At 36.2% G+C, this 26,230-nt stretch overlaps 1 protein-coding gene across 2 annotated transcripts; it reads left to right on the top strand.

Moving 5' to 3' along the window:
- The first annotated feature begins 1,764 nt into the window (after nucleotides 1–1,764).
- Nucleotides 1,765–26,214, top strand: HPGD (15-hydroxyprostaglandin dehydrogenase). 2 transcript variants are annotated; one of them, XM_015861769.3, is made up of 7 exons: nucleotides 1,765–1,896; nucleotides 2,002–2,125; nucleotides 5,410–5,516; nucleotides 16,672–16,768; nucleotides 22,862–22,938; nucleotides 24,122–24,285; nucleotides 25,341–26,214. In XM_015861769.3, exons 1-7 carry the CDS (start codon nucleotides 1,804–1,806, stop codon nucleotides 25,474–25,476), a joined length of 798 nt encoding a protein of 265 aa, XP_015717255.1. In that variant the 5' UTR covers nucleotides 1,765–1,803; the 3' UTR covers nucleotides 25,477–26,214. The 2 variants fall into 2 exon arrangements, 1 of the variants encoding a protein (XP_015717255.1); XR_001555003.3 differs by lacking the exon at nucleotides 22,862–22,938.
- Nucleotides 26,215–26,230: the final 16 nt, after the last annotated feature.

Genomic DNA, 26,230 nt, shown 5'->3' with positions numbered 1-26,230 from the left:
GCTGCCAAAAGTCATTCTGACTTCAACGTTTTGAAAAATTATGGTTTGTTGGATTTTCATTTTGTTTTGTTTGTTTTTTTCATTGATCTTTTCCTTTGCACAGCACTTTAAGATGATATTGATACATTATGAAAATCAAGACCATGGCAGATGGCATAAGGTTGAGAGTGGGGGAAACTGTCAGGGTTGTCCTCAGAGTGATAGACTCCACTACAGCGCTATTAAGTACCTATGTAGTAACACTGTTCTCCCAGTGTGCTTTGACCAGGCACTGTCCTCGCCGCTCAGCAAATTAAGGAAGCTGGCTCAGCTGGTTGGGAAAGGCCTCGTGAGGCAGGGCAGTTTAGGCGGCACAATGTAATCTGGTGTCCTCCCAGAAATACAACTATCACAGTCAAGAAAATCACTAATCCCAAAGGCCAGCACTGACTGCTTTTGTGAAGCACCATGAATCATGATCTTTAGGAAAATTAAATGGCTGCTGTCCAATTTAGCAGCTGGATTACATTAGTTCACATTCTTAAGGACAAAGGTTATAATAACAAGTTCTTGTGTTACTCAATTTATTCAATTAGGTAACATCGTTACCTTAATGGTTCTGTAACAGTTTGCTGGTGTTAGGAGTAATATAATGTGTTTCTTCTAGGTAAAAAATGAAAGAAGGGCATACCATTATGAAGGCTGTATAGTAGAAAACAGTCACCTGGGAGGAGAAACAGAATAGCTATACTGTCACTGGGAGGTAAGGGCAGACTGCGCAGAGGGTAATGGGAGAGATGAGGTCTGAGTCAGAGTTCTTGAGGGCCTTGAAAACACAAGTGAAAAGTTCAAACCTGGTACATCGTACAAAAGAAAACAGACCCTGAAAAAAACCGACTCTTAATACGCACACGAGTACACAACATGTGTACGTTTATGGAGCTTAAGCTTAAAGAATGATGGATTTTTCCCATCCACCCAACACTGCGTTGTATTGTGCTTTCTGTTGGATAATATTCACGAACCTCCAGTAAAATACCAATGAGCAAGAAACTTGATTTCAGCTTTTAGATTGCTACGGTTTCTCTTGTTTGTAATATATCTTGTTACTTGGCGTTAATAGATTTGCTTTTAATCAGATACAACTTGTGTTGTAGCAGGATCTGGTTTACAAGAAGTAAAACATTTTTTCAAAGCACAAGCTGTAGACCTGATCATGTCTATAAAGTAGTTATCTGATACTTTTTCAGCGTTTTCCTTCAAGTCTCCCTGCCGGCTGAGGGGAGAGCACCAACGGGCCGACCCGCAGGGTGGAGAAGAGGCTCTGTGTTTGTTTTCTCCTGGAGAGAGCTTGCTTTCTCCTGCAGCTCAAGCAGATCGGGCCAAGCAAAGCACGCACGGCCCGGAGCAGTCAACAGCCCTCCGCGAACTCCGATCCGTGCCGTGTCGCCCCATACTCTCCCGAGGCGGCTATCGGGACCTCCGCCCGAGGCTCCCCGGGGGACACGCTCTGCTCGCCGGCCCTCGACCCCGGGGTTCACGCAGGAACCCGGAGAAGGCGTGAGAGGGACACGACCCGCTCCACTCCCGTTCCTCCCACCCTCCCCCCGCCGCAGGCAGCTCTCAGCGCTGGGTCTGACGCGAGGGGCGCGAGGGGGAATGAGTCGCTGCTGCACCGGCTGGAGGAGGAGGAGGAAGAGAGAAGGAGGGAGGGCAGGAGGGAGGGAGCGACGGAGGGAGGAAACTTGGGGCAGGTGACACCGCGCTCGGTTCCTCCGGCTCGGCGGGAGACGGCTCCTCTGCGCCTCGCGGGTGGGCAGCGCCATGCACGTCAATGGCAAGGTGGCTCTGGTCACCGGCGGGGCTCAAGGCATCGGCCGAGCCTTCGTCCAGGCGCTGCTGGGCAAGGGAGCCAAGGTAAGCAAGCCCCGCACCGCCGCGTCCCTCTCTCCGAACGCTGGCAGCCCCTGCCTCGGTGCGGCCCCGCTCAGTCTCTCTCTCCCCACCTTCGTTCCCGGGCAGGTAGCGCTTTTGGACCGCAACCCCGAGGCTGGGCAGCAGAGCAAGGCAGCCCTGGACGAGCAGTTCGAAGCGCAGAGGACGGTATTTATCCAGTGCGACGTTACGGATACGGAGCAGCTGAAAGGTAAGAGGGAAACTGCCGGCGCGGCTCCTGCTCGACATGCAGCGACCTGACGGAGCCCGGGCTGCTGCTTCGATGTGTGCAATTCGGGGTTCTGGAGGGCAGCCTGCTCTCAACCCGACTGTGACTCAAAAAGGATTTGTTTCTGAACCTGTGGACGTGAAATATTATTACCGGCGCACGTGCATTTCACTGTGTTACTTGGCACATCGTAAAGAAAAGTAAAAGAAATGATTTCCATTGAGTGCCATGTGATATTTTTCCATGGAAGACTCTGCAGAAGATACTTGTTATTTTATGAGTAATATATATGAGCTTTAAAGCACGGACATGCTTTTTATAAGGCTTCGGTACAGAATCCAAGCTGCATTCTCTCATCACTGGAGCAATAAATCCTGCTCCAGGTTGCAGTGATCCTTCCATATGGCATGCTTATGTCCAACATCTGCTGCTGGAGCTGAAAGAAGGGTTGACAGAAGATGATATGGCACTTCAGCCTGGTTTTTGATATGGATCGATAGTGTTCTGCGTGTGTCTTGCATATGCAGGTCATGGGAAGGAGCTTCTCTCCTGTCAGATTGTCACTATTTATTGCCAGGATTTATGATCACCATTTATTTTTTTAGCAAATAAATCCTGCACCCTAGTGAATTCTTAAAATAACTTATAGCATTTATGTACGCTTCACAATATTTCATAACTACCACATCACTTCATTGAAGTTCCATTCTTAAGAGAAACATTCACAGGTAATGAGTCAGTAAGATACAGATTTTGATGTCACTTTTGTCAATGTCCTTTCTCAGATTCATTTGTGCTATACTAGATGTGTACCCTTTTACTTCTGCTTTTACACACTGCACTGCTCTCCCTGTTGTCACAACAGTAGAGCTGGATCACAACTATTCCTCTTTCACAAACCATTGCAGCTAGTCCACAGCTCAGCAACGTTGTTCCTATCTCCAAGGTAGTGTGATTATGACTGATTTAAATGTTTTGCATTGGAGATGCTGGACAATAAGTGTGGGAGATACACTCACCAGCAAACATTCTTTTTATCAGCTAAGCTGATAAGTGAATTTTTTCTCCAAGTGAGAGGAGTAACCTGGGAGCAAGAATAAGCCTCTTAGGGGTAGGAATAGCATGTGCTGCAGCATGGCTTTTACCTCAACTTGCTTTCTCTTACCCTGGTCCAACAGTTCCTCTACTTTTTCATGCCAGGCTAGTGCACAACCTGTGGGCTGAGCACTTGGAACTGGAAGGAGCAGGATGGTATAGAGAGGGAAATTCTGCAGCCAAGTTAGCCAGAAAAGAGCAATCAGAATAGGAATGGAGGGATTGCAAGAATCAAGGACAAGGAGTTGCTATGCTTCTCTAGTACAGCATTATTCCCATTGTAGATTAGGTGACAGAAAATTGCAGTCATGACTTAAAATCCCTTAGAGTTTCTGTTTTGTCTTGTTTTGTTGCTGCTTTATTTTCCTGCTTTCTTCACTTTCAATTGTAAACTGCTGCATAATATGCCTAATTTCACTCTGAGTTAAAGTACTTAGCGGATGAGTCAAGTCTTATGTCAGCTTTTACACTCAATGTCACATTTTTCATAATCTTATTCCAACTTGAACTCTTACAAAATGAAACAAATCACAATGCAAGAACAAGTATCTGTAGGTACATAATGCTTATGTACAGGAAACCCTCTACTTTGTCCATATCCAAGTCTTTCCTTGCTTTTTCCTGCCATGACTTTCTTGCATATATCCTCACATAAACCTTCAGTTTTAAAAAATGACCATACATTAATTTTTGCTTTCCATGACAACGTAGGAAGCTCAGTTATGACTGGTGTTTAGACTTACTTTCCGTTGTTTTTCTTGCCTGTTAAAACTGATCCTCTCTTTCATTTCAGTGATTAGCATTTTGTATGATCATCGGTTTTTCTTTTTTATGATTTAAGAAGCTCTAAGCAACTACTCTGCAGTGTAAACACAGTTATTTTGCATCCAAAATGGGCAGAACAAGTTAGTTGGCAGTGATGTCAGAATGATAACATGATCAAGAAGGCAAAAAGCCGAAAAAGAGGTTTTAAAAGTATCAGAAACCATAGTACAGATTAAGAACATTGAAAAATCTGTACAATAAGAGTAAATGGACAAATAAAACCTTTCCCAGCAGCTGCCAAGCTCTTGTTCTGATGTCAAGTTGATGACTGTGACAAACCTGCATCAGCATTCAGATCCATCAAAAAAACACTATCAACTATATAGTAAAATCAAAACAAAATAAAACAAACATTATAAACTCCTGCAACTGTTAGAAAAAAACAAAACAAATACATGAAAATATTTATTTCAAAGCTGCTGCTGTACCCTTGATTGATAGCCAAAGAAGACAGACGAGAGAATTCAGAATGTCATGGTATCAGCTTTTGTTTCATTAAGGCCTGTCAAGCATAATTTCAATATACCTGAAATAATGAAGGTTTTCAGTCAGTCATTAACTGATGTTTTTTTTAAACCAATATTTGGAGGAGTGGTATTTTTGCATAATAATAAATGTTTAGTGATGTCTATCCATTTTTGGAGGCAAGAACAACCTGTGAAGAAATTGTGTATAACTTCAGATTAGGTCTGCAGCCATGGAAAAACTTAGTTTGGAACAACCACGTGGAAGTAATCTCATCCAACTGTGGTGTCACAACAGGGCCAGCTTAGATGAGTTTGCTCATCACTATGACATCATTGCCTCACACATCTTTTATCTTAGTTCAAACACTGTCATCTGGGAGAACATAGTGTCCCTGTGGAAGTTTCCCTGTTCCTTATTTTCAGTTTCTTTAGAAAACAGGTCATTATCTTGAACAGAATAAAGAGGATATGAATTTGACAGACACATTATTTATGTCACCTGATGGAAAAAAACAACCTACCCATAAATTTAAAAAAGAAAAAGTGATCAAGAACTATTTGTACTTGAAAAATCTGTATTAGTTACATCACTGAATAAGAAGCACATTCTTAAAATAAGTTACATTCAGGCCAGCCAATAAAACAATTCTGAACTAATAAAGCCTTTATTTTACACTTAAAATATATGGGTCCAGTTCTGTAATTTATTACATCAAAGTCATCCAGGATCAAGCTATAAATGTTTATATAATTAGGTACTAAACATCCAGTGTAATGCAAAATGTATCAGTGCTAAGAACTTTCATTTGCTCATGTTATTGGGCATTGTATAACTGAATGAAAAGTGCTAAGAAATTTCACCTTTGGATTTTACTATAGGTGCTTTCAAAAAAGTAATCGAGCATTTTGGAAGGCTGGATATTGTGGTTAATAATGCTGGAGTGAACAATGAGAAGGACTGGGAAAGCACTATACAAATAAACTTGGTAAGCATTATCTCTTCTCACATACTCATGCTTCAGTAACTGACACTGGAGTTCACTTAACTCTCCATGGTTTGTACAGATTATGTCATGCAACAGAATTTGGATTATTAGGCTGGTAAGCACAGCTGTCCAAAATATTACAACCTGACTGCATTTGTATTGACAATTAAATGTATGTGTGGTGGTTTCTTTACGTCATCTATCCAAGATGCATGGCACTGTGTAGGGTTGCAGAAAACAATGTTCTCCTTACAAAGCTCAATGAAATCTCACGTAGGTGTAATAATATGACACCTAAGGCAATAGAGCTCCACCTACATGAGAACAGTCTGTTTAAATGAATGTTTTAGAATATTTCAGTTACCTGTGAGATTCAGCTGACCTGTATTAGGGAGTAAGTCTAATATACACTATGGGATAACTTTGATACTACAGGAAAACTTTTTCATACGACCTCCATATTTTCTTCAACACCGAAGCAAGTATACAACCTGAGTTTTTAATATAGACCATTTCACCATCATGACTAACTGAAGTACATCACTTAAGAACACTTGCTAAAACCCAATACATACAACAGGAGTAAAATTTATTTGCAGACTGTAACTAGTTCTTTGTTATTATCTGGCTAACTCTACAAAGATGTCTCATTCCTTCCACCAGGTGAGACCTCAGTATCTATTTCCCAGTTCAAATTGGTTTTATTTATTTATTTATTCTTATTTAAGCTACACAATTAGGAGACCTAAGCTCTGTAGGAAAGAGCAACTTTCTAGGTTAACAACATTCAGGCTAGCTTGTGTTCTACCATCCATAATGCTCTGATTGTGTGATGCCATTCCCATGAACGTGCCTTGATCTGCTAAGAAAGTAGCAAAAAATTTTTGGTGAGTCACTGAATTCAAATGCCTCTCTGAAAAGAAACAACAAAAAATACCTGCACATGTAATGCAAGCTGTTCCTGAGATAAGGTCTAGAAAATTAATTGAGAAATACATATTTTAAATAATGTTTTGATTTAATAGTACTTTACCTTTTGTATCTATCCAAGGTTATTTTTTATTCTTGGAATCACACATTAAGGTTTCCACAGTAAGAGAAATACATTTGTTCATTCCCTTCTCATTCCTTTATATCTTCCTTATGATTTAACTTCACACGATTCTCCAACTTTCATTTCTGAAATATTCTGACAAATTAAAAATTAGGGTATTTCATGCTGTGAACTGACAAGAGTGTGACATCATCAGTTCCACGCGTATGTCTTAGAGTAATATAGGCTATAATTTACTGTAGGCAGCCATCCATTTGTCAAATGTGCATGCACAGGTAGTTAGTCACAGTCAAATACACTGAAACCTATATGAGAAACTCACTTGTCAGTGATTCACCTATAAATTTAGCTCAAAAAATGAAGGCACTTAGGGTCTGCAAATCTTGAAGATATTTTAATGCCTAAGTAAATATCTTAACTTACAGACTGATGTCCAAACAATTTTATAATTGCAGAGTAGGAGGAAGGGTTACTTCATGTATAACTTAAACATGATTATGTAGGTTAATTGTCCATAAAGTTCTCCTTAATAGTTGAAAGTTGAATAAATGCATCAGCTTATGCAGGTGACTAAAACGAGTACATTTAAAATGATTAAGCTGAGTAAAAGCACAACCATGTACATAAAATTAAGGACAACCTAAGAATTACATATCCTCATTTATCTTTTAATTGGAATATTCATTAACTATCTAACCTTGAGCCAAGTACCTAGCTGATTTCCATAGGTCATTTCTAACTACTTACCATAATTTCTGTAAACCAAGATATTTGTGCTTCGTGCTTATTAACTATGAAAAGCAGAACAGTAAAAGCTACTGTATGTAGTATAGTCGCATACTGGTCAGTTCCAAAAAACATGACTTACTTCTGGTAGAGAAAGGGAAAAAAAAACAAACATGAAAAATGAAATTTAAAAACATCTCTATTTCCACAGCACATTTAAATATCCTTTGTATTATCCCTAAGAATAGGAATAACTTCTATAGCCACATATTTTGATACACACAATGCAAACAGTTAACACATTAAAAAAAAAAAAAAAAGGGTGGGGAGAGGGGGAAGAGAAAAACCTCTACATGCCAACCTTGGTCTTAGTGACATTATTTATGTATTTATACAACAAATATTCCCTGCCCCAGTTTAAAGTACGAAGTACAAAAGCAGAGCAGTACAGAGAAGATAAATCAGAACAAACACATATGGGGTGTGTTCTTTATGGCTAAAACAGTTCACAGAACCGGTTGATCTTCAGGAACATTTTTAAAGACATGCAGGGAAGTTCTCTGATAGCACTGCTTGAGAAAACACAAGGAACAGAAATGAAGAAGCAAATTTAAAGAATAGCACATACTGCAGTAGGAGAAGGAGAGAATGAAAAACAGTCCTTGCACGCATCCATTATAGATTTCTGTGAAGGAGACAAGGAAACTTGATGGTGAGGAAAAAAAGAGTAACAACCACTAGAATGATTTCTCTTGCAGTGCTTTTCATAGCCCTGCTGTATTTTGTGCTCAACATCTACGATCTTTTTTTGTTAAGTATTTCTTTTAACACTTCTAATTAAGCATTCCAGCAGTACCAGCCATCCTCCATAACAGAGCTCCAGGTTTGAAAGCGCTGACTTAATCAAAATCAGCTTGAGCCATTTTTTTCAGCTACTGATACCTATACAAATGTATGGCCTTGTTAATATAGCATGCAGAAAAGAAATTGGCAACTATATAGGAGTTTCATTTTAAGTGGACATTAGCTATGCAGTTTCAACAGTGTATCACAAACAAAAAAATACACACAGAAAGACATGAGGATGCAGGACATGCACATTTTTATGAAGACTCCTACCTACAGACATCTAGAATGACAAGAGTAGTGTTAAAGTCTTCAAAACAAAAATAAAAATAAAAAACCAATAAGATTACATTTTTATAAACTTTAGATGCATATTAATTAAACATGATTTGGTATCCTCATTTCTTGTCTTCTAGGCTTTCTGGAACAGCTAGTGGCTGGATAGTGGGGACATGGTTTAGTGGGAAATACTGGTGGCGGGTGGATGGTTAGATTGGATTATCACGGAGGTCTTTTTCCAACCTTGAGAATTCTGTGAGTCTATGAATCTAACCTCCAAAGATAATATACATTTACTCATATATAAATTTGATCCTGAAAGGTCATTTATAAGCCTCCTCAAATTCCTAAACTATTCTAATAGAAAAGCAAAAATTGTTAATTAACGTGTAAGGGAATACCTTTTTAGGTGTTATGTGTCTCTAAAGTTAACTGTTTATCTTGTTTCACATCAAAATAATTATGAAGTGGTTTTGTTTTGTTTTTATTAATGCTTTACTTTCTTAAACAATGACACGTAATGTTACTGCACAGTAGTAAACAGTTCTGATAATTGTTTCTGGGTACTCTTATATTTTTAAAAGACATTTGAAACACCTTATTTTTCTGAAACTTAAAAAGAAACAAAATGAGTTCTTAGGCAGAAGTAGAAAGGATTGGAAAGTTGGCATTCTGGAATTCAGAAGAAATATATATGAAATGAAATAATGTTCTTATTTAATCACATCTGCATTTTAATCATTAAAACAGAAGAAAAGTATGTAAATATGAGCTTACATGTATCTAAAAAATGTGTCAGCATAAATACCAAAAGCCTTAAGACAGTTATCAGAAATTTGTGAGTAAAATATTCTCAAGGCAAACCAAATTTTTATTTCCTCATATCCTGTGGAAGAGGCAAACACTGCCTGTGAAGAGATTTATTCGCATCTAGAAAGTCTTTGAAGACAGTCACAGAAAGTTGCAGGGAAATTGTGAAACACTAGCTAACTCTGAGAATATATATCCCTGAAGATTTGGGTAGCTGGTTATCATTTGCTCTGAGAAATAAATTAAGTAGTGAGATCTGTCTTGCTCTCTTTGCTTACTCCATTTGTATTGCTCATTTCCTGGGTCATAAGGAGGTAGTTGAGTATAAAAATTTCATATGCAAATGAAGAAGTATATTAAAAGAAGCATGAATGTGTGGATCAGTTACATATAGATTATGATGAAATATAATTTCTAGAAAATCATGCAAAATCAATTCATTTCCTCATCAGTAAGGAACTATTCCTCAAAAGGCCAATTTAATGTGTCAAGAACAACTTTAAGGTTAGCTAGGCAAGCTTCATCTTACTTACTTCTGAGACAAAGGCGTAATGATTATTGCAGAGCTGTTCCTTTGTGTAAGCTAGATAAGAAATCTCTTGGGTGTATCTCTTCTGGTCCATACAAATCTCTTGGGTGTATCTCTTCTGGTCCATACACCTAGCTTTCCTTTCCCATTTCATCAAAAGAAATTACACAGGCTGAAATTGCACCTCAAAATAATGTGACCAGGACATACATTTAGATTCAGCAGCTGGACATTACCACCAGGGCCCACAGTAAAGGCAGGAAAGCAATTTCTTAACACTGCTTATGTAACTGCTCAGTGTGGAGCTTTCTAAAACAAAGAAACAAACAAACAACAACAACAACAAAAAAAAAAAGCACTGTCTTTAGAAGAGTAAATGGCACAGGTAACTAGTGTATCAAGATTGCATTCTAAGACCAACTCTGTTGATCATTGGCTTAGCTTCCTGTTCCTTAAACATGTGATGTCAGAAAAATGACTAAGTGCTTACAGAGAGATGTGGCTACCAAAAGGTGATAAGTAGTGATTATCTTGAGGTCAATGGCATGAGGATCAGCCCTACAAATCCATAAAGATACCTGTAAGCATAATAAATTTTGACTTCTATATTAGGAAACACATAGATAGACCTTAATCACACAGTAAGCCAGTGAAGTTCAGCTTACCATTTTAATACATTTTTACAGTAGCCAATGTTCAAATGCAATAAAAGACCAATTTATTTGAACCAGGCACTGCCTGAGCCCACTTACTCAAAATATAACAGTATTCCTTTATTTTTGAGGAATATATGTGGCAAAAAATAAAGAAAACTGTGTTAAAGAAAAAACAAAACAAAAAAAAAAAAAACAACAAAAAAAACCAAACACAACAAAACCCATAAACTTCATGTTTTACTCACACGTTGTACCAAACCTACTGATCTCTGGCAAGTAAACAAATCCTATCATCCGTGCTTCCTGCCTCTCCCTCTACAAGATCTCTAGCTTTCTGTAGTTTGAAATGGAAACTCAAACTCAAGAGCATACAATTTCATTTCATACAGCAAGAAAAGTAGTAATAGTGCCAAGTGACTTGAACGCTTACAATAATCTTCTTGCTTCCTTGGAAATCTACAATAAAATCAATCCCACCTCCCTGACATACAAAAAGCTGCTAAAATTTCCCATGGGAATCAATACCAGCAATTAGTTACAGACTTTTTAAGTTTGACCTTTGCTGTTTACAAGTAGTTCATGAGGTAGTTAAGAAATGTTTACACACAGACAGCCATCAACTGACAACATCACAGTACAAAAATCAAATGATCTTTGATGAAATGATCTTAGGTCAAATTCCAGTTCTGCACTAACCTGTCTTATGAAACCATGATTCAATGGCTCTTCCTTTTACCATGTGTTTAGTATATCCAGTACAAAAGCATATGCTACATTTGTTCAGCAGTCTACATCAAGTTATTTTGTTATCTCAAAGGGAATCATACTGATTTAATCATCTTGTTAACATTAGAGAAGTCATCTTCAGAACTGAAGGAATGTAGAGATAATTACTCAGCATAAAATATTTCCATAGCTAAGGATGAAACAGAAGTATCAGACAATGTGACAAGGGAAGCTCAGTTAAATAGGCAGAGGAAACCAATTTTTTAGGAAAACCTTTCTTGAAACAAGAGGAAAGAGAAACTGTATACCAAATTACTTCCTAAATAATTGCCATTTGCAAAGGATAACAACTAAAGATGTTTTGAAAGTAACAACTAAAAGAAAAACAGCAACAAGCAACTATTTTTATTTATAGATTAAATATGAATCTAAATGAAATACAGAATATGAATACTGTCTTAAAAGTGTTGTTGGAATACAAGATCATTGTACAACCCTGGGTAGTCAGATTCCTAAAGACAAAACAAATGGAATTAGGGCTCTATTAAGACTAGAACTCTTAGTAGAATCAGTGTTTCAAAATAGAAGTTCTTTAAGAACCACAATTAAAACCATACAGACATGCATGAGATATGCAGACTTGTAATATGCCTTGGACTTTGTAAGTTTTGTTTCAGATTTTGGTACTGACAGTTAAATTGCCAAATAATTTGTTATATAAGTTGCTGATTACTGATAAGATGCTTCAATTGCTACTACAATCATTTTGAGTAATAGCACAATTATTTTTCAAAATTTACATCAGAATGTCTGGTTGCACCTAATTCAAATTCTCAGAAGCTAACACTAGGAAATATTAAGATTTAAATGGAAAGAATCCTGAACTTTCTACTGGCAGGTATAAAATAAAACTTCTTTCCTGGGGAGCATGCTCAGGCCTGCAGCGCACCTTGATGGGTTGTCTTCATTGCTAGAGTAAATAATTATATTTTGATAAGAATACAAACAGCAGTATCAATGAGGTCACAGTTTTTTCAACAAATAGGAAGATAACCATTCCGATTATTTTCAGGTTTTAATGATAGTTTTCAGCAGCCAGCAACAAACATGAAAAGTCATGGCAATCAGGAGAAGTCCCTGGTAACTGGCAAAAAGACTACATCACACTAATTTCTAAGAAGGGTAAAAAGGATGACTCTGGGAACTCCCATCCCTTCAGTATTGCTTCTGTGCTGGGAAAGATTATGCAGCACATCATGCATATCCTGTTTGACCAACCTAGTGGCCTTTTATGATAGTGTCACTGCATCAACAGACAAGGGAAGAGCCACTGTTGTCATCTATCTGGACTTCAGTAAGACCTTTGACATGGTACCCCACAACACCTTTTCTCCAAATTGGAAAGGTATGGATTTGATGGGTGGACTGTTCGATGGATGAAGAACTTGCTGCAGGATTGAGTTCAGACAGTGGTGGTGAATGGCTCAGTGTTTGGATGGAGATCGATGATGAGTGGTATCCCAGAGGGATCAGTGCTGGGACTGATACTCTTTAATATCTTCATCAGTGACATAGAGAGTGGGGTCAAGTTCACCCTCAGCAAGTTTGCTGATGACACCAAGTTGTGGGATATGGTCAACACAGCAGAGGGATGGGATGCCATGCAGAGGGACCTAGACAGGCTTGAGCAGTGGACCTGCAGTTGAACCTCATGAAGTTCAACAAATCCAAATGTAAGATCTTGCACCTGTGTCAAGACAACCTTCACTACCAATAAAATCAGGGGAATGAAAGGATTGAGTGCATCCCTGCTGAAAAAGATCTGTGTGTAATGTTGGATGGTAAGCTAGACATGAGTCAGCAATGTGTCCTCACAGCCCAGAAAGTCAATCGTATCCTGGGATGCATTAAAAGAAGCATGGCTAGCAGGCCAAGGGAGGTGATCTTGCTCCTCTGCTCTGCATTGTGAGACCTCACCTAGGGTACTGCATCCAGATGTGGAGTCCTCAGTACAAAAGAGACATGGACCTGATGGAGTGCATCCAGAGGAGGGCCACAAAAATGATCCAAGAGATGGAACACCTTTCCTACAAGGACAGGTTGAGAGAGCTGGTGCTATTCAGATTGGAGAAGATGAGGCTTTGTGGTGACCTGAGAGCAGCCTTTCAGTATCTAAAGGAGATCTACAGGAAAGAAAGGGACAGGCTCTTTAGCAGGGTCTGTGGTGATAGTACAAGGGGAAATGGCTTCAAGCTTAAAGAGGGTAGATTTGACTTGGACATAGTGAAAAAATCTACACTGAGGTGCTGAAGCACTGAAACAGGTTGCTTAGATATGTATTTGATCCTTGTCCCTGGAGACTTTCAAGATGAGGCTGAATCAGGTCCTGGGCAACCTGATGGAGCTGTGGATGTCCCTGTTCATTGCAGGGGAGTTGGACTAGGTGACTTTTAAAGATCCCTTCCAACTCAAAGGATTCTATGATTCTAATTGCACAACCTGAAAACATCTTCACATTTATTTTAGTTTTTTTGAAAGGCAGACAGGAAACATTTGTCATCATATTCCAAGACCAGGAATGCATCATTCTTTGACTTACTTTTTATGGTGAATTTAATGACACACTGAAGTAATAGTACATTGCTTTGGAATGCAAACACCCAGGAATCTAGTGTCACATGCCGTAAAAGAGGAAGCCTCAGACTGCAATTTGCACTTTTCTAAGGATGAATTTCACATCAACTCCCCAAAAATATATACACCTTTTTCCTTGAAAAACATCTTTCCCATCTTAGTTCTTGACTCCCAAATAGGAGAGCCCCCCCTTGGTTTTTCGGTGGATTTACAAGCTTGCTGGACAGTGGCACTTAGATTCTAAGAATAAAGTGCAAGCTCAAAAAACAGTGTGTTAAGCTATTGCTGTTCTTTCTTTGAAAGCTATTGAGACAACTTTCTTTTCTGGAGAGGGGAATGTTGGCAAGCAAATGGAAGATCTATCACAGAACACCTTCAACCAGAGTGCCCTCTGACAAGTGTGCAGACAGCTAGGTTCTTCTCACCCTCTCTATTTTGTTCAGTTTATTTCCAGAATAATTATTTGTGTTACTAGCCCAAACACCAGAAATAGCCATGATCATGCACACTTAGAAGAAGTTCCATGCAAGGATAACAGCAGGTACTAGAGTAATATCCAAATGAATATCTGCATTAATTCAGAATACAACTTCTCACAATACCTATAAAAGAAGGCTTCCCAAGAGATGCTGCTAGTGGGGTACAGAGAGGAAAAAAAGAGCAATAATATGATTTTGATAGAAAAGTTAAACTATTCACAGTTCCCACCTACTTGTGGTTTGGCCAAAGACTCACCTTGCTTTTTTATCTCATTGAATGAGAAGGCTGGAGGGATAGAAAAATCTTCAAGGAGCCACAAGCTACTTCCTTCTCCAAATGATTTATTTCCTCTCATCATCCTAAGTGGAATTCTGCTTTTCTGTTCAACTGGCTGAGCCACTGCTCCAGGGCATGATAGGGCCTGCACCTGCTTTCCAGAGACAGCATTAACCCTTGCTTATTTAAACTCTCTTGCATACAGTTTATCATATAAATAGAGAAACAAACACCAATAACAATAAGTCTGTTAAACTGTTAATGAGTTCATTTTCAGAATGAATGTACCTCACAGCAATGCTACTAGGCATAAATAATCTTATTTTTCTTTATGTTGTTTGAAATTTAAATCAACATTAAACGCTCAGTTATAGTGGCTTTGCTACTTTCCAGGGCATACAAGAGAAATCAGATTCAATTTAGCAAGATACTGAAAGCAATGCTTTGGAAAACTTCTGTTAAAGTATTCAGCAAATAGCATTTTTTTATATTAATCAAAATGTTACTAGTGATATGCTGAAAATATATTGAAATTGAAAGTATCATATAAAATACTGCATCTGTAGGAAAGAAAGGAAAAAAGAGCTGATTCAATATTAGTATTACAAAGTAAATTTTGTAATGAAGTTTCAAGTTTTTATATCTCTGTCACAGTGCAGTTCAGACTCATGTTACTTGGATAGAGAAGAAATAAAAATAAAAAAGGAAGACATGCAGCCTTCCAAATATGATTCCTGTTAAAATCAACAATCATGTTTCTTGAAAACAGGAAACAAACTGAATTAGAACTGTTATTAAAAATGAAATGTAATACATCTCTTAAAATTATCCTTTTTGTTTTTTTTTGTTTGTTTGGAAATTTAGATAATGGTAGAAAAAAGCTTTTAGTGATATACTTTGGGATGTTTCTACCTCAGTGGTAAAAAAGACGTTTAATCCTTCCCTGGGACATATGTGGTTGGATTTTTAGGGCCACTTTATATGTTCAGCATCTTAGTTTTGGTCACATAAATGGCACAAAAAATAAGAAAATATAGATGGAGTTCTTGATTAAAAACAGAAACAATATCTCTGGAAATAAAGTGATTCAGTTCAGTCACTCTTTTTTAGCTGAAACTACAAGCCAAATACAAATTGATTATGCAGAGATCTAATGAAATTGGTAAATAAGTAAGAAACTCATCACAAATGCAATACTATTGCAATGTTTCACTGAAGTAATTATCTTTTACTTAGAGTATCACCACAACTTTTTATTAATACTCATTAGAATCTACGATAAAGCAGCTTACCTTCTGGGAAACTCATTTGCTTTAAATATCTTCAGATTGATGGGATGAATCCCAGCAGTAGGGTTCAAAATCCGGTCTCAAATAATCAAGATAATATAAGTCTCAGCAAAACTTTTTCTTAAAGTTCTTTCTTAAAAAATAAATATACATACTGCAGTTAAAATTATGCTAATATCCTCCTTTGTATCTTGTAAAATGTTTTATATCTTTTTTTTTTCTTTTTTTTCTTTTTTTTCTTTTTTTTTTTTTCCCCCATAGCTCTATTAGTCTTTTTGAACTAAACTTCTTTTGACAGGAAAGGTAAAGATGCACTGATTTCAGCCAGAAATTACAAATTTTAGGACCAGAAATAGATTAAATAACTTAACTCTAAGACATGCAAGTTTCTCATCATGAGTCAAATGGGACCATAAGTGTGACATCTTCAGATTCAGTCCGTATTTTTTCTAAAATGAAGAATAATTCATCTCAATAAAAACAATGGTATTATGATCTGTTCATCCACTTCTTATATCCTCAAAGTGTGCATTTGCTTTATCAATTATTTATTTAGTATACATTTTCTTTCCTTCACAGTGCTTATTTCAGATTTGTATCTTTCAAACAATATCTTCACGAGAAAAATAATCAAGCTACTATTATTTTATCCACAGTAGTTGTGCTTTGGAAATTATTGAACTGAATTACTGTGGAATGTGTTCTGTATTTATAATCTTTAAAGAATAAGATCACAAGTCAAGTAAAGCAAGATTACAATTAAATATAACAATTAAAGCAAGATTAATTTTTTAGGAGTAAAAAAAGAACATATTTTGAATATAACTGTACTTCTTCCCCTTTATGTCAGACATCTGTGATTAGAGGAACCTACCTTGGTCTAGAATATATGAGAAAAGGAAATGGAGGTGATGGAGGAGTAATCATTAACATCTCATCATTGGCAGGTGAGAATATTTTCTATATAAACACTTTCTATTCACTGGTTTGTATATAAAATCAATGGATCATACTGTTTGCTCGTACTTTTTTCTTCTTTACTTTGGCTCTTCCCTGTTCATTCTCATTTTGAGCTAGTTTTCATCACAGTAACAGAAATAATATCAAAGAACCATAACTTTCATTTTCTTCGAAAAATTCAGTAAGTTTCCTAGCTTTTCAGTCTCATATTTAGTAATCTAGAGCATTATGTAAATGTTGTATCAGAGTTATTTTCATGTTCAGCAGGGCAAAACCTGACTTGCCTCAATTTATTATATATTCTCAGCACTATTTTCTGAGTTACAATACTCCATACTCAAAAGTGAGAACCACAGCCTAATTTATAGACCTAAGCAGTGATGGATTGTGGATGGGTATAAGTGCTCTGAGTACATTAAATGTAGATGTAAAATGGGTTTCTGCAAGGAAAAATCCAGTCGACCCTATTGACAAAAAGCACATGGAGGATCTCATTTCACTCATATGCGTACTTCATGTGGGTGAGGAGCTCTTGAGCCAATGCTAAGTTTATCTCCTCTGCCTCAAAATGACCTTGTATCAGGACCAATTAACCTGAAGAAAACTGTTATTGTAGTAAAAGATTTCATCAACACAAGTAAAAGATTACACATTTCTAGAGAAGTGCTTATGCCCACAAGTGATTAAGAAAGAGTGAACGTAGCAAGAAGTTTGATTCTGTTCTAACTATTCAAAACTGTTAAAAAAGATTTCACTTTTATGACCTAACAGTTTGGCTTTCCTCATTTTGTATCATTATAATTATTGTAATATTCATTTATTTAATTAACATTTTGCTCCAACTATTGTGGCCATCTATCACAAACAAGCTCCTTTGCTTTCTTTGCTTTTCCAAGTCTTGTATGTAGCAACTACTTCCAAGATCGTAGGAAAGCCACGTTATAAAAGCTGACAGACACTAACTTTTTATAGTTTATTTATTTTTTACTGCTCGTGCTCTGTGACTCTAATTCTCCTTTACAGTCTGAAGGTCTAAGTCCCTCAGCTCACCCCATACACGAAAAGCAAGCTGCTATTGGCTTGTTTAACATTCCCTGCAAGTGTTTTCTTTTCTCAAAGCCAGCTTCTGTTAATGATTAAACTTTCGAGTGGATCTAATTCCACCCCTCTAGCTCCTCCACCCCTTAGCCAACTCCTCTGTAAGATTGTATCTGCTGTGCTCTGCAGACAGACATCAAGTATCCCTGTGTCTTGTTGAGCAACAAAAAGTTATACACAGTTTTTGCGTATAATTCAATAATATTTGCTTCACGCATTAATTAGTTTCCAGTTCTTAACCATGGGAATTCTGCCAATTATTGAACTAGAGACTGAATCAAGCCTTACTGCTTTATACTTCTAAAGAGCTCCCACAGACCTACTTAAGTGCTTCCTATGAAATGGATGCCATAAGTGTTTGTCTGGGTGAAAGCCATAGTGTCCACCCTTTCTTTCCAATACTGAATCTTCCCTCACTTAGAGCGTCCCCGCAAGACAGGGCTAAATGTGAGAGGGAAGGAAATACATAAGCTTGTGTAGCAAAAACTCAGTTCCTAACTCAATGTTTCTCAAAGCTATATGTTACGGGATCTTGCATTCAGATCAAGGGGAAGTAATTCCTCTAAAACTCTGAGACAATGAGAAAAAATAAGGTTTACTGACAATCAGCCCCTATAAAAGAGAATGTCAGTGGGGGCGTGATTTTGAATTAATTATAATATACTTAGTTTCAAATTTAAAAAGCAAATTTTTCTAAAACTCATTCTGTTGGAAACTACTTGTGTTAATTTTATTTATTATTTATTTTAATGGAGTAGATAGAAGCAACAGGAATAGCACAAAACTGAATTTAACTCCTGAAATTAATTACATGGGCTGAATTTCACATTGTCTCTTACATTTTTTTGTGACTGATACCTATAAACGTTTAATGAATAAAGAGGAAAACTGAATTTGTGTCTATGAACATTTGTTTGAGAATTTTCATTCTTTCATGAAGTTGTTCTGTAAAACTAAATTTCTATTTGTCTGGATTCTACCAGGTTTAAAACAAACAAACAAAAAAACAAAACAAAACAAAAAAATACAAAAAAAATACAAAAATACTTATAGAGATACATAGAAATAAAGTAAAATGCTTAACTTAAAACATGCTAATTTAGGTTGCTCAGGGAGAAGTTGTTCAATGTGTACCTGGCATGTACAGCTGTTGCATAATCATATCAACAGTTCAATTCAACTTCCAGCACTCAGGCTACACAAGCAGCCAGTTTCTCCTCTTATAGAAATCTTCAGTCAAAGGAAGTATTTCTTCACAGCAGAGTCTTCTTTAGGATTTGAGATATGTATATATATCACAAGAACACTATATGGTTAACTTCCTTTGGTTAAGGACAAGACCGTATCATAGTAATGGAGAAGAGTAAAGGTACAAACAGCTGTACAGGTGAGTATCCTGTTCAGCGTCACAGAAGAGCTTCTGTTCCCTCTCCTGTTCAAATTAAGAGGATGCTGAGCCAAATCTACCAAGGCAAGATTAGAAAATTTAGAAACTATTCCCTGGAAAATTTGGTTCCTTGTTATGAAGTTACCTAAAAATGATGCAGTTTACAGTTTGTTTCATTGCACAGATCACAGCTGACATAATGAACATAATATTTTATTCCTCCATACTCTTAAGAATAGAGTATTATATATACCCCCCGAAATCAATTCCCTCATCACTCCATAGGACTGTCATGCCTCTAGCTCATTTCTCTGCTTACATAACTGCCTCTTTTCAAGAGGTTTTGACCTTCAGAGAATGTTGTGAGCATATCCCACACTGCTTATCCAGACTTTTGCCTCAGGGTGACAAAGGAGATTTCTGTGATGTGGTTTGAAAAGACATTTAATTTAAATAAATATATCTACATCCTGTGTTGTTATTTATAAGTATTCTACAGGTCATAATAGACTGTCATTGTTATAATTCATAAAACAAACCTAATAGAGTAAGGAAACAAAATTACTTTGGCAATATATTCCAGTAAATAGAGATGCACCTTTATGGCTTGCTTTAAAATAAGTTCCATCAGTTACCTAGAACTTACATTTCAGCATCTTCAGCTCTTTCATTAAAAAATAAAATAAAATTAAAATATAATACAATTAATAATTAATTTATTAATAATTAATAATAAAATTAAATTTAGGGTGGTACAAGATATTGAGGTTATAAAAGAAAAATAAAAAGTGAAGAAAAATAAAAAAAGAATTACTATTGGAAATAAGCTTAATCCCTGCATAATCATAGAGTAGAAGCACAGCTTTCCAGTGAGCTCAATTCCTCTGTGAGATGAACAGCCATGTTAGAAAGCAGGCTTTGGTTTTTTATTCTCTATGGTACACTCATATGAACACAAAGGACACTTCTCAAACAATTACTGAAACAAAGATACTGTCAAGCAGAAATAAGATTTGTCTCAAGCTGCCTAACAGTGTGCATCCATGAAGAAAATAGAGGGTAGAAAGGTCATCAAAAAGCTCATAAATTTTACTCAAGGAAGGAGTCATTCAAATCTCAAAGGACAACATATTCAGTGGAAAAGCATACCTGGAAAAAACACACCCTAATTCTGTATTCATTAAAGGTCTTCAGATCGTAGAAAATAATGGTTTCAGCAAAGCTTACTGATACAATTCAAGCTTATTGATACAATTCTCTACATCCTATATGAATTTATCAAGATGTGGATCATGAAACTTAATTAAAACTATTAACTATGATAAACAAGAAGCTGTATTGAGAAGCCTGACATCTGAAACAAGTCCTGACACCTTACCAAGGAGAGGACTACCATATAGCCAAGAACACAAGCTGCCTGTCATCCTGAGAACTGAGGAAAGGACTAAAATAATAATACCATAATATTTCTAATGAGACGGTATTCCAGTGTTTCCAATTATCACCAGAATGGTGATGATGGATGGCAATCAGAAGTCACCAGAAAGGAATATGGAAATCACTATCCATAGGAAACACCATGGAAGACATTTTTCAGAAATAGATTCTCAATCAAAAGTGTAATGAATCAATACAAGCTAAGGACACAACTAGACACAAGGTTAAGTTGTTCATTTCCCATCACTGAACAGTGCTGCTTTCACTGGCTAACAAAGTGGCATTTAAACTAAGACAAAACTTTGAAGCTTGGCATGCTTACATTTAAGCTTTCATAGTAAGTCCTCTGGACAAAGTGGATTCTACACCAAAGAGCCCAAACAATTCTCTTAAACATATATTTTTCTAGGAAATACATACTTAAGAGCTGAGTACTGTATCTATCATCCACTGAGCTGATACATACTGTTGATTCTATTATTTAAAGATATGAAACAAATTATTTCTGTTGAATGTAAATATCAAGGCATCAAAACCAAATTTTACAAGCCCTCATTAAGGAGCACGGACAAATGTTATCCTTTAACTATAGAACAGGCAGTGTTTTGCTTGCTTTTCACAGGAACTTCACATTCAGGTGGAACCAGAGCATCCATGTGGTACAGTTCAGCTGTTACTGCACAGTAGATACTGTAGGCACAATATTTAAAAATACATATGTATACATGCACGATCTATCAAACTCAGTTACTAGAATTAACTTCTGATTTTTTCCTACCAAAGTCTCTGCTCTTCTTACTTTACTGTAAATAACAATTTTATGCTCTTCCACTCCCACCACAAATGTTCACAGTCATGGCGGCAGTCACTTTTCATTTTGCTTCTCCTTTTCCTTACAGGACACAGCAATGTTATAGCCAAGTATTGTTAACAGTTTCTTTCTGTCCTCTTCTAAATATCATGCTGGGATTTCATATCTGAATGGGGGCCACTGTAGGAGGTACCATACAGTGAAACTCATATCAGACATATCTAATTCAGCATAGAAAATGCTGAGAGAGTATTTCCTATCCACATCACTGCTTTTGTTTCTTTCTGCTCAGTAAGGATTTCATCTTATTACTTTCTCAGTGTTTACTCATCTCCATACCTTCTGGTACAGAGCAGGTTCTGCATCCTTTTGTTAGTGCTTTTTTCATTTGCTTATTGCAAATTGACTTCCCTGTTTCATGTAAGACTTTTCTTAACAACCATCACCTATGAAATACTGGAGCAGCACTGTAGGTAAAATACATTTTACAACACGTTGATGACACGTTAAGTCTGAGTTATTCTGTTATATTAACTTCTTTGAGCAAAACCCTCTATGCAATTTAATTTACTCTTTGTTGTAGTTCAAACTGCATTATCAAATAAACAACAACATTTTTTCCTTGGCAGATGCACTGGCTTACTGCACTTAAGCCAGCTGAGCAGCACATTCATTCCTATCTCTCACTAGGATTTAGGGGAAAAGTTTCCTCAGTTATTTTGTTTTATGGTTTGGTTGTTTTTTTTTTTACTATCTGAGAGAAATAACAAAAGCAAGGGATTGAACTCAGACATTGTATTTATTTATTTAGTGAAGTGTTTCTAGCATAATAGTAATTTAGTTATAGCAGCCAGAACTGACTTTGCTATTCCCCTCACCTTGACCCACATTCCTTCCTTAAAATCATTGCAAATGAATGCAGGTGTCCAGTTTGCATATTAGCAGGTAAGGTTTCAGTAATGAAAGTACCTACAATACTTCACATATATCAAATTTAATTAGAAAAGGCTCTAAAATCCTTTTTCTTGAGTGTTTCCTTTCATGCCTTGTCCTCTATTTTTGTCTTACTTCAGAGAAAAACCTTTACCTTAAAATTATACTTTTTTTACCCCCATTATTCCAACTTTGACTCCCCGTGTTTTCATCTATCACATCCATTTTTCCCCACTTGCCTTCGGTTAAAAAAAATGGAATTTGCAGATTTTTAATAAACTATTTGGTTGCATTTCTATGAATTTTATAAAAATGGATCACTATTTTTTTACATTATTAACTTACGTTTGCTTTTAAGGTCATTGTAAATAGGGGTACCCAACATCCTTATTCAGATAACTTTTTATTTTAAAGGACTCATGCCTGCTGCATTCCAACCTGTGTACTGTGCTACAAAGCATGGTGTAATTGGATTTACACGCTCAATAGCAGTAAGTATATGTTTTTGAAAACAGTATCAGCATCTCCTAGGGAACACGCTGTTTTTCATGCTCCCTTCTCTTTTGACACACAAATAGAACAAACTGTCTTAAAGCAAATGAAGAATCCAAAGTGCTGGAGGGTCCCTCCTCTCACAAAGTGTATCTAATGATGGAATAAGTAAATTGTTTATTATTTATTTGAGTTTTAGAAAAGTTTACTGAGCAAAGGAGAAAGAAATTATATAATAGTTTAAGGACAGACAGAAGTTATAAATTCTTTACCAATTTTAGAAATAGTTTTCATAGCTCTGTCCCAATCATTTAATATTTTGCTTTTCTTACTTTTAAGAGAAATTGAGGATGTTGTTATAATAAATAGGTGCTAAAGTGTGGAAAAAGTCACTAGAACACAAACATGTTGATCATTATTCTTGCCAACTATTAACACACTAAAATGTAAAAGACATTCAGGATGGGACATGTTAGATGTTATATGAGCATATAGTAAATCTTACCCTGACTACAAAATTTTCCAGTTAAGTTCAACAAGCTGAATGAGAGAATAATTTGGAGAGAGTGAAATATGATTACACTTTCATGGGTTAAGCTTAAAGAAGATAGCCCATTTATAAAAGACTTCTACCTTGATTTCCAGAACAAAGAATCTGAAATAATAATTTGCATGGTTGTCTAGATTTTATTCCCCTACTCACCACACAAATCACTCCTTTTTAATCTTCAACTAAACAGATGAGTTTGCTTAAGTGTTGCATATCACATATTAGCCACCGCACAATCCTGAAACCTGGCTTTCCAGTATCGCTTCCTTATGAGAGAGTCATTAAACGTCATCACGTAAGTTCAAACATAAAGGGTTTTGCAGAAAATTAGAGCAAAGCCCTCTCTCTGCTGAACATGAGAAAGTTGAGAAGAAAAAGAAAAATCAGCACAGAATCGCTGTACTTACCAGAGAATGCAATACAGTGTAGCATTGTGGAAGGATGATACAAACCATATAGGATTTCATTTTCTTTTCTTTTCCAGGCCAAAAATGCAGACTACCTTGTCATGAAAATGAGATGTGTTTTACATAATGTGAGGCAGGGTTTCTGTTAAATGTCAAGCTACTTAACTCCATAATACACTTTTAGAAAATGTTGATGATGAATTCCTAACTCTATCTCTTTTCTAGTTAGCTGCTAACATGGAAAACTATGGTGTGAGACTCAACACAATTTGTCCAGGATTTGTCAACACACCAATTCTTCAGTCAATAGATAAAGAAGAGAATATGGGACAATACTATTCATATAAGGATGAGATCAAAAATATGATGCAGTTCTACGGAGTGATGGAGTAAGTAAAATCAGATACACTGCTATTTTACCTTTGTAAATAAAGAACAAGTTTGCATTTTCAATTAATTCTCAGCAGGCAAAATTAAAATAATGAAAACAAAATGCTGCCTCAGATCAAATTCTATCAATTTTGGTGCCCTATTAATAAAGGACTAAGGGCAGATACTTATGGCCTATTTCAGGAGCATCATCTACATGGTGATACTTCCTCTTTATGCATTCCCAGTTCCAACAAAGTGAATATCTAACTCCTGACTTAAAGACAGTGTATTTGTTTTGAACAGTCCATAGTGGACCGTTCTATAAATGCGCTAAATGAACATTTTTATGAGATACAGGGAATATAATTTGTATTTGGTTTCCACAAAATTTGGACATGAGAAAAATAACAATCAGACCAAGTACTGCACTAAATTCATAATGTACAATAGCAACTATGCTGGATTAGAGTTACCTAGTCCATTGGGGAACTGCAAAGAAAGGCCAAAAGCCTTTCTATGAATGAGAACAAGAAAAGCCTGAAATGACATTTTTTCTTAATACTTCCTCAGTTTCTTAACAATTAGCTGCTCGGCTCCTTCTACACAAAAGAAATCTGTGCTGATTTGCCCAATGTTTTTTAAATTTAAGGTGTTTCTTCTATTAAACATATTCGACTGATGACAAAGTTCTCCTTCCATCTATTTATATCAGTCCTGCTACAAATAAAACTAAATAAAATAGCATCAAAGTGCTGCAGAGGGTCTGTCTATTGTCCCAAAAGTGAAAACCAATAGAAAGCCCAGAAGTACTTGGATAACTACAGGAATTTAGCAGTAACCACAGCAAACAATAATGATTTGCAAAGTTGCAGCGTTATTTTCCATCTCCTGATTAAGGAGATTGAATTTCTCTCCTAAAACAATAAATCTGTGCTTTTCTGAAAACAAATATGTTCAAATATCAGATTAAGTTTCAGGGTATATAGACTCATCTTGTGTGTTCATTGCCCTTTTCACAGTCTATTACATCACTATTGTTGAATAATAGCTTTTTTTTTTTTTTTTTTTTTAGCCCATCAATAATTGCTGAAGGACTGATAACAATAATTGAAGATGATACTCTGAATGGAGAAGTTATGAAGATTACAGCATCCCAAGGGATTCATTTTCAAGAGTACAACCAAACACCTTATACGTCAAAGAGATAAATCTAATTGTTTTACTCGGATTCACTTTTGATTTTTAAAATCTAAAAAATGTTGGAAAAACTTCTGGAAAAATGGTTAATGATGTATCTAAATCAATGACAGTATTCCAACATTCACACCCTAATTGCAGAGAAAATCCAATCTGGGGAAAATGTTATCAAATTATTTTGATTCCATTTACACAAGTATTATTTATTCAGTAGAATATGCTCACTGCTCTAAAGATTTCTGATTGTATAGTAGTGAGGGCCAGTTTTTTCCTTCTTGTATTTCCGTGCAATTATCCAGTCTACATACTCCATGCATATCTTGGTGAACCTGACTTAGTATAATTCTTTTCACAGGAGTAAATGTATTATTATATACATCTTGAATTCTTCAAACCAGGAATTCAGTTCAGGATAAACCTTTAAAAATAAGAATTTACTTTATCCTAAATATACACACAAAAATAGAACAAGAGGCAAAATTCTTGTTCCTCATTTAAATATGCAGATGAATATGTAGCATATCATACACAGAAGAACATTTTTTTTTTCCTCTTGGATTATACCTATTTATAAACTATTTCTAAAGTATTTTTGTTTTCTTTTTCAGATATAAATATAAATATATATATATGTATATACAAGGATGAATACTTTGGCTTTGATTGTATTTTCTGTTTACATGTTAAATCTCACTTTGTGAATCTTTAATTTCCTGCCTTGGCTAATTAAAACCTGAATTAAATCCTGAGCAACCTGCTTGTTTC

Source organism: Coturnix japonica, chromosome 4 (assembly GCF_054131305.1).
Source record: "Coturnix japonica strain WE chromosome 4, WE-NBRP24, whole genome shotgun sequence".
Taxonomy (NCBI): domain Eukaryota; kingdom Metazoa; phylum Chordata; class Aves; order Galliformes; family Phasianidae; genus Coturnix; species Coturnix japonica.
Note: the sequence above shows the minus strand (reverse complement) of the source record. Positions and strands in the feature narration are given on the sequence as shown.

Bases quoted from the DNA above. Each gene is read 5' to 3' on its own strand.
- HPGD (XM_015861769.3), top strand. From the start codon at position 1,804: ATGCACGTCAATGGCAAGGTGGCTCTGGTCACCGGCGGGGCTCAAGGC. The intron at 16,769-22,861 runs GTGAGAATATTT...TTTATTTTAAAG, and splicing joins TAACATCTCATCATTGGCAG to GACTCATGCCTGCTGCATTC. The intron at 24,286-25,340 runs GTAAGTAAAATC...TTTTTTTTTTAG, and splicing joins CAGTTCTACGGAGTGATGGA to CCCATCAATAATTGCTGAAG.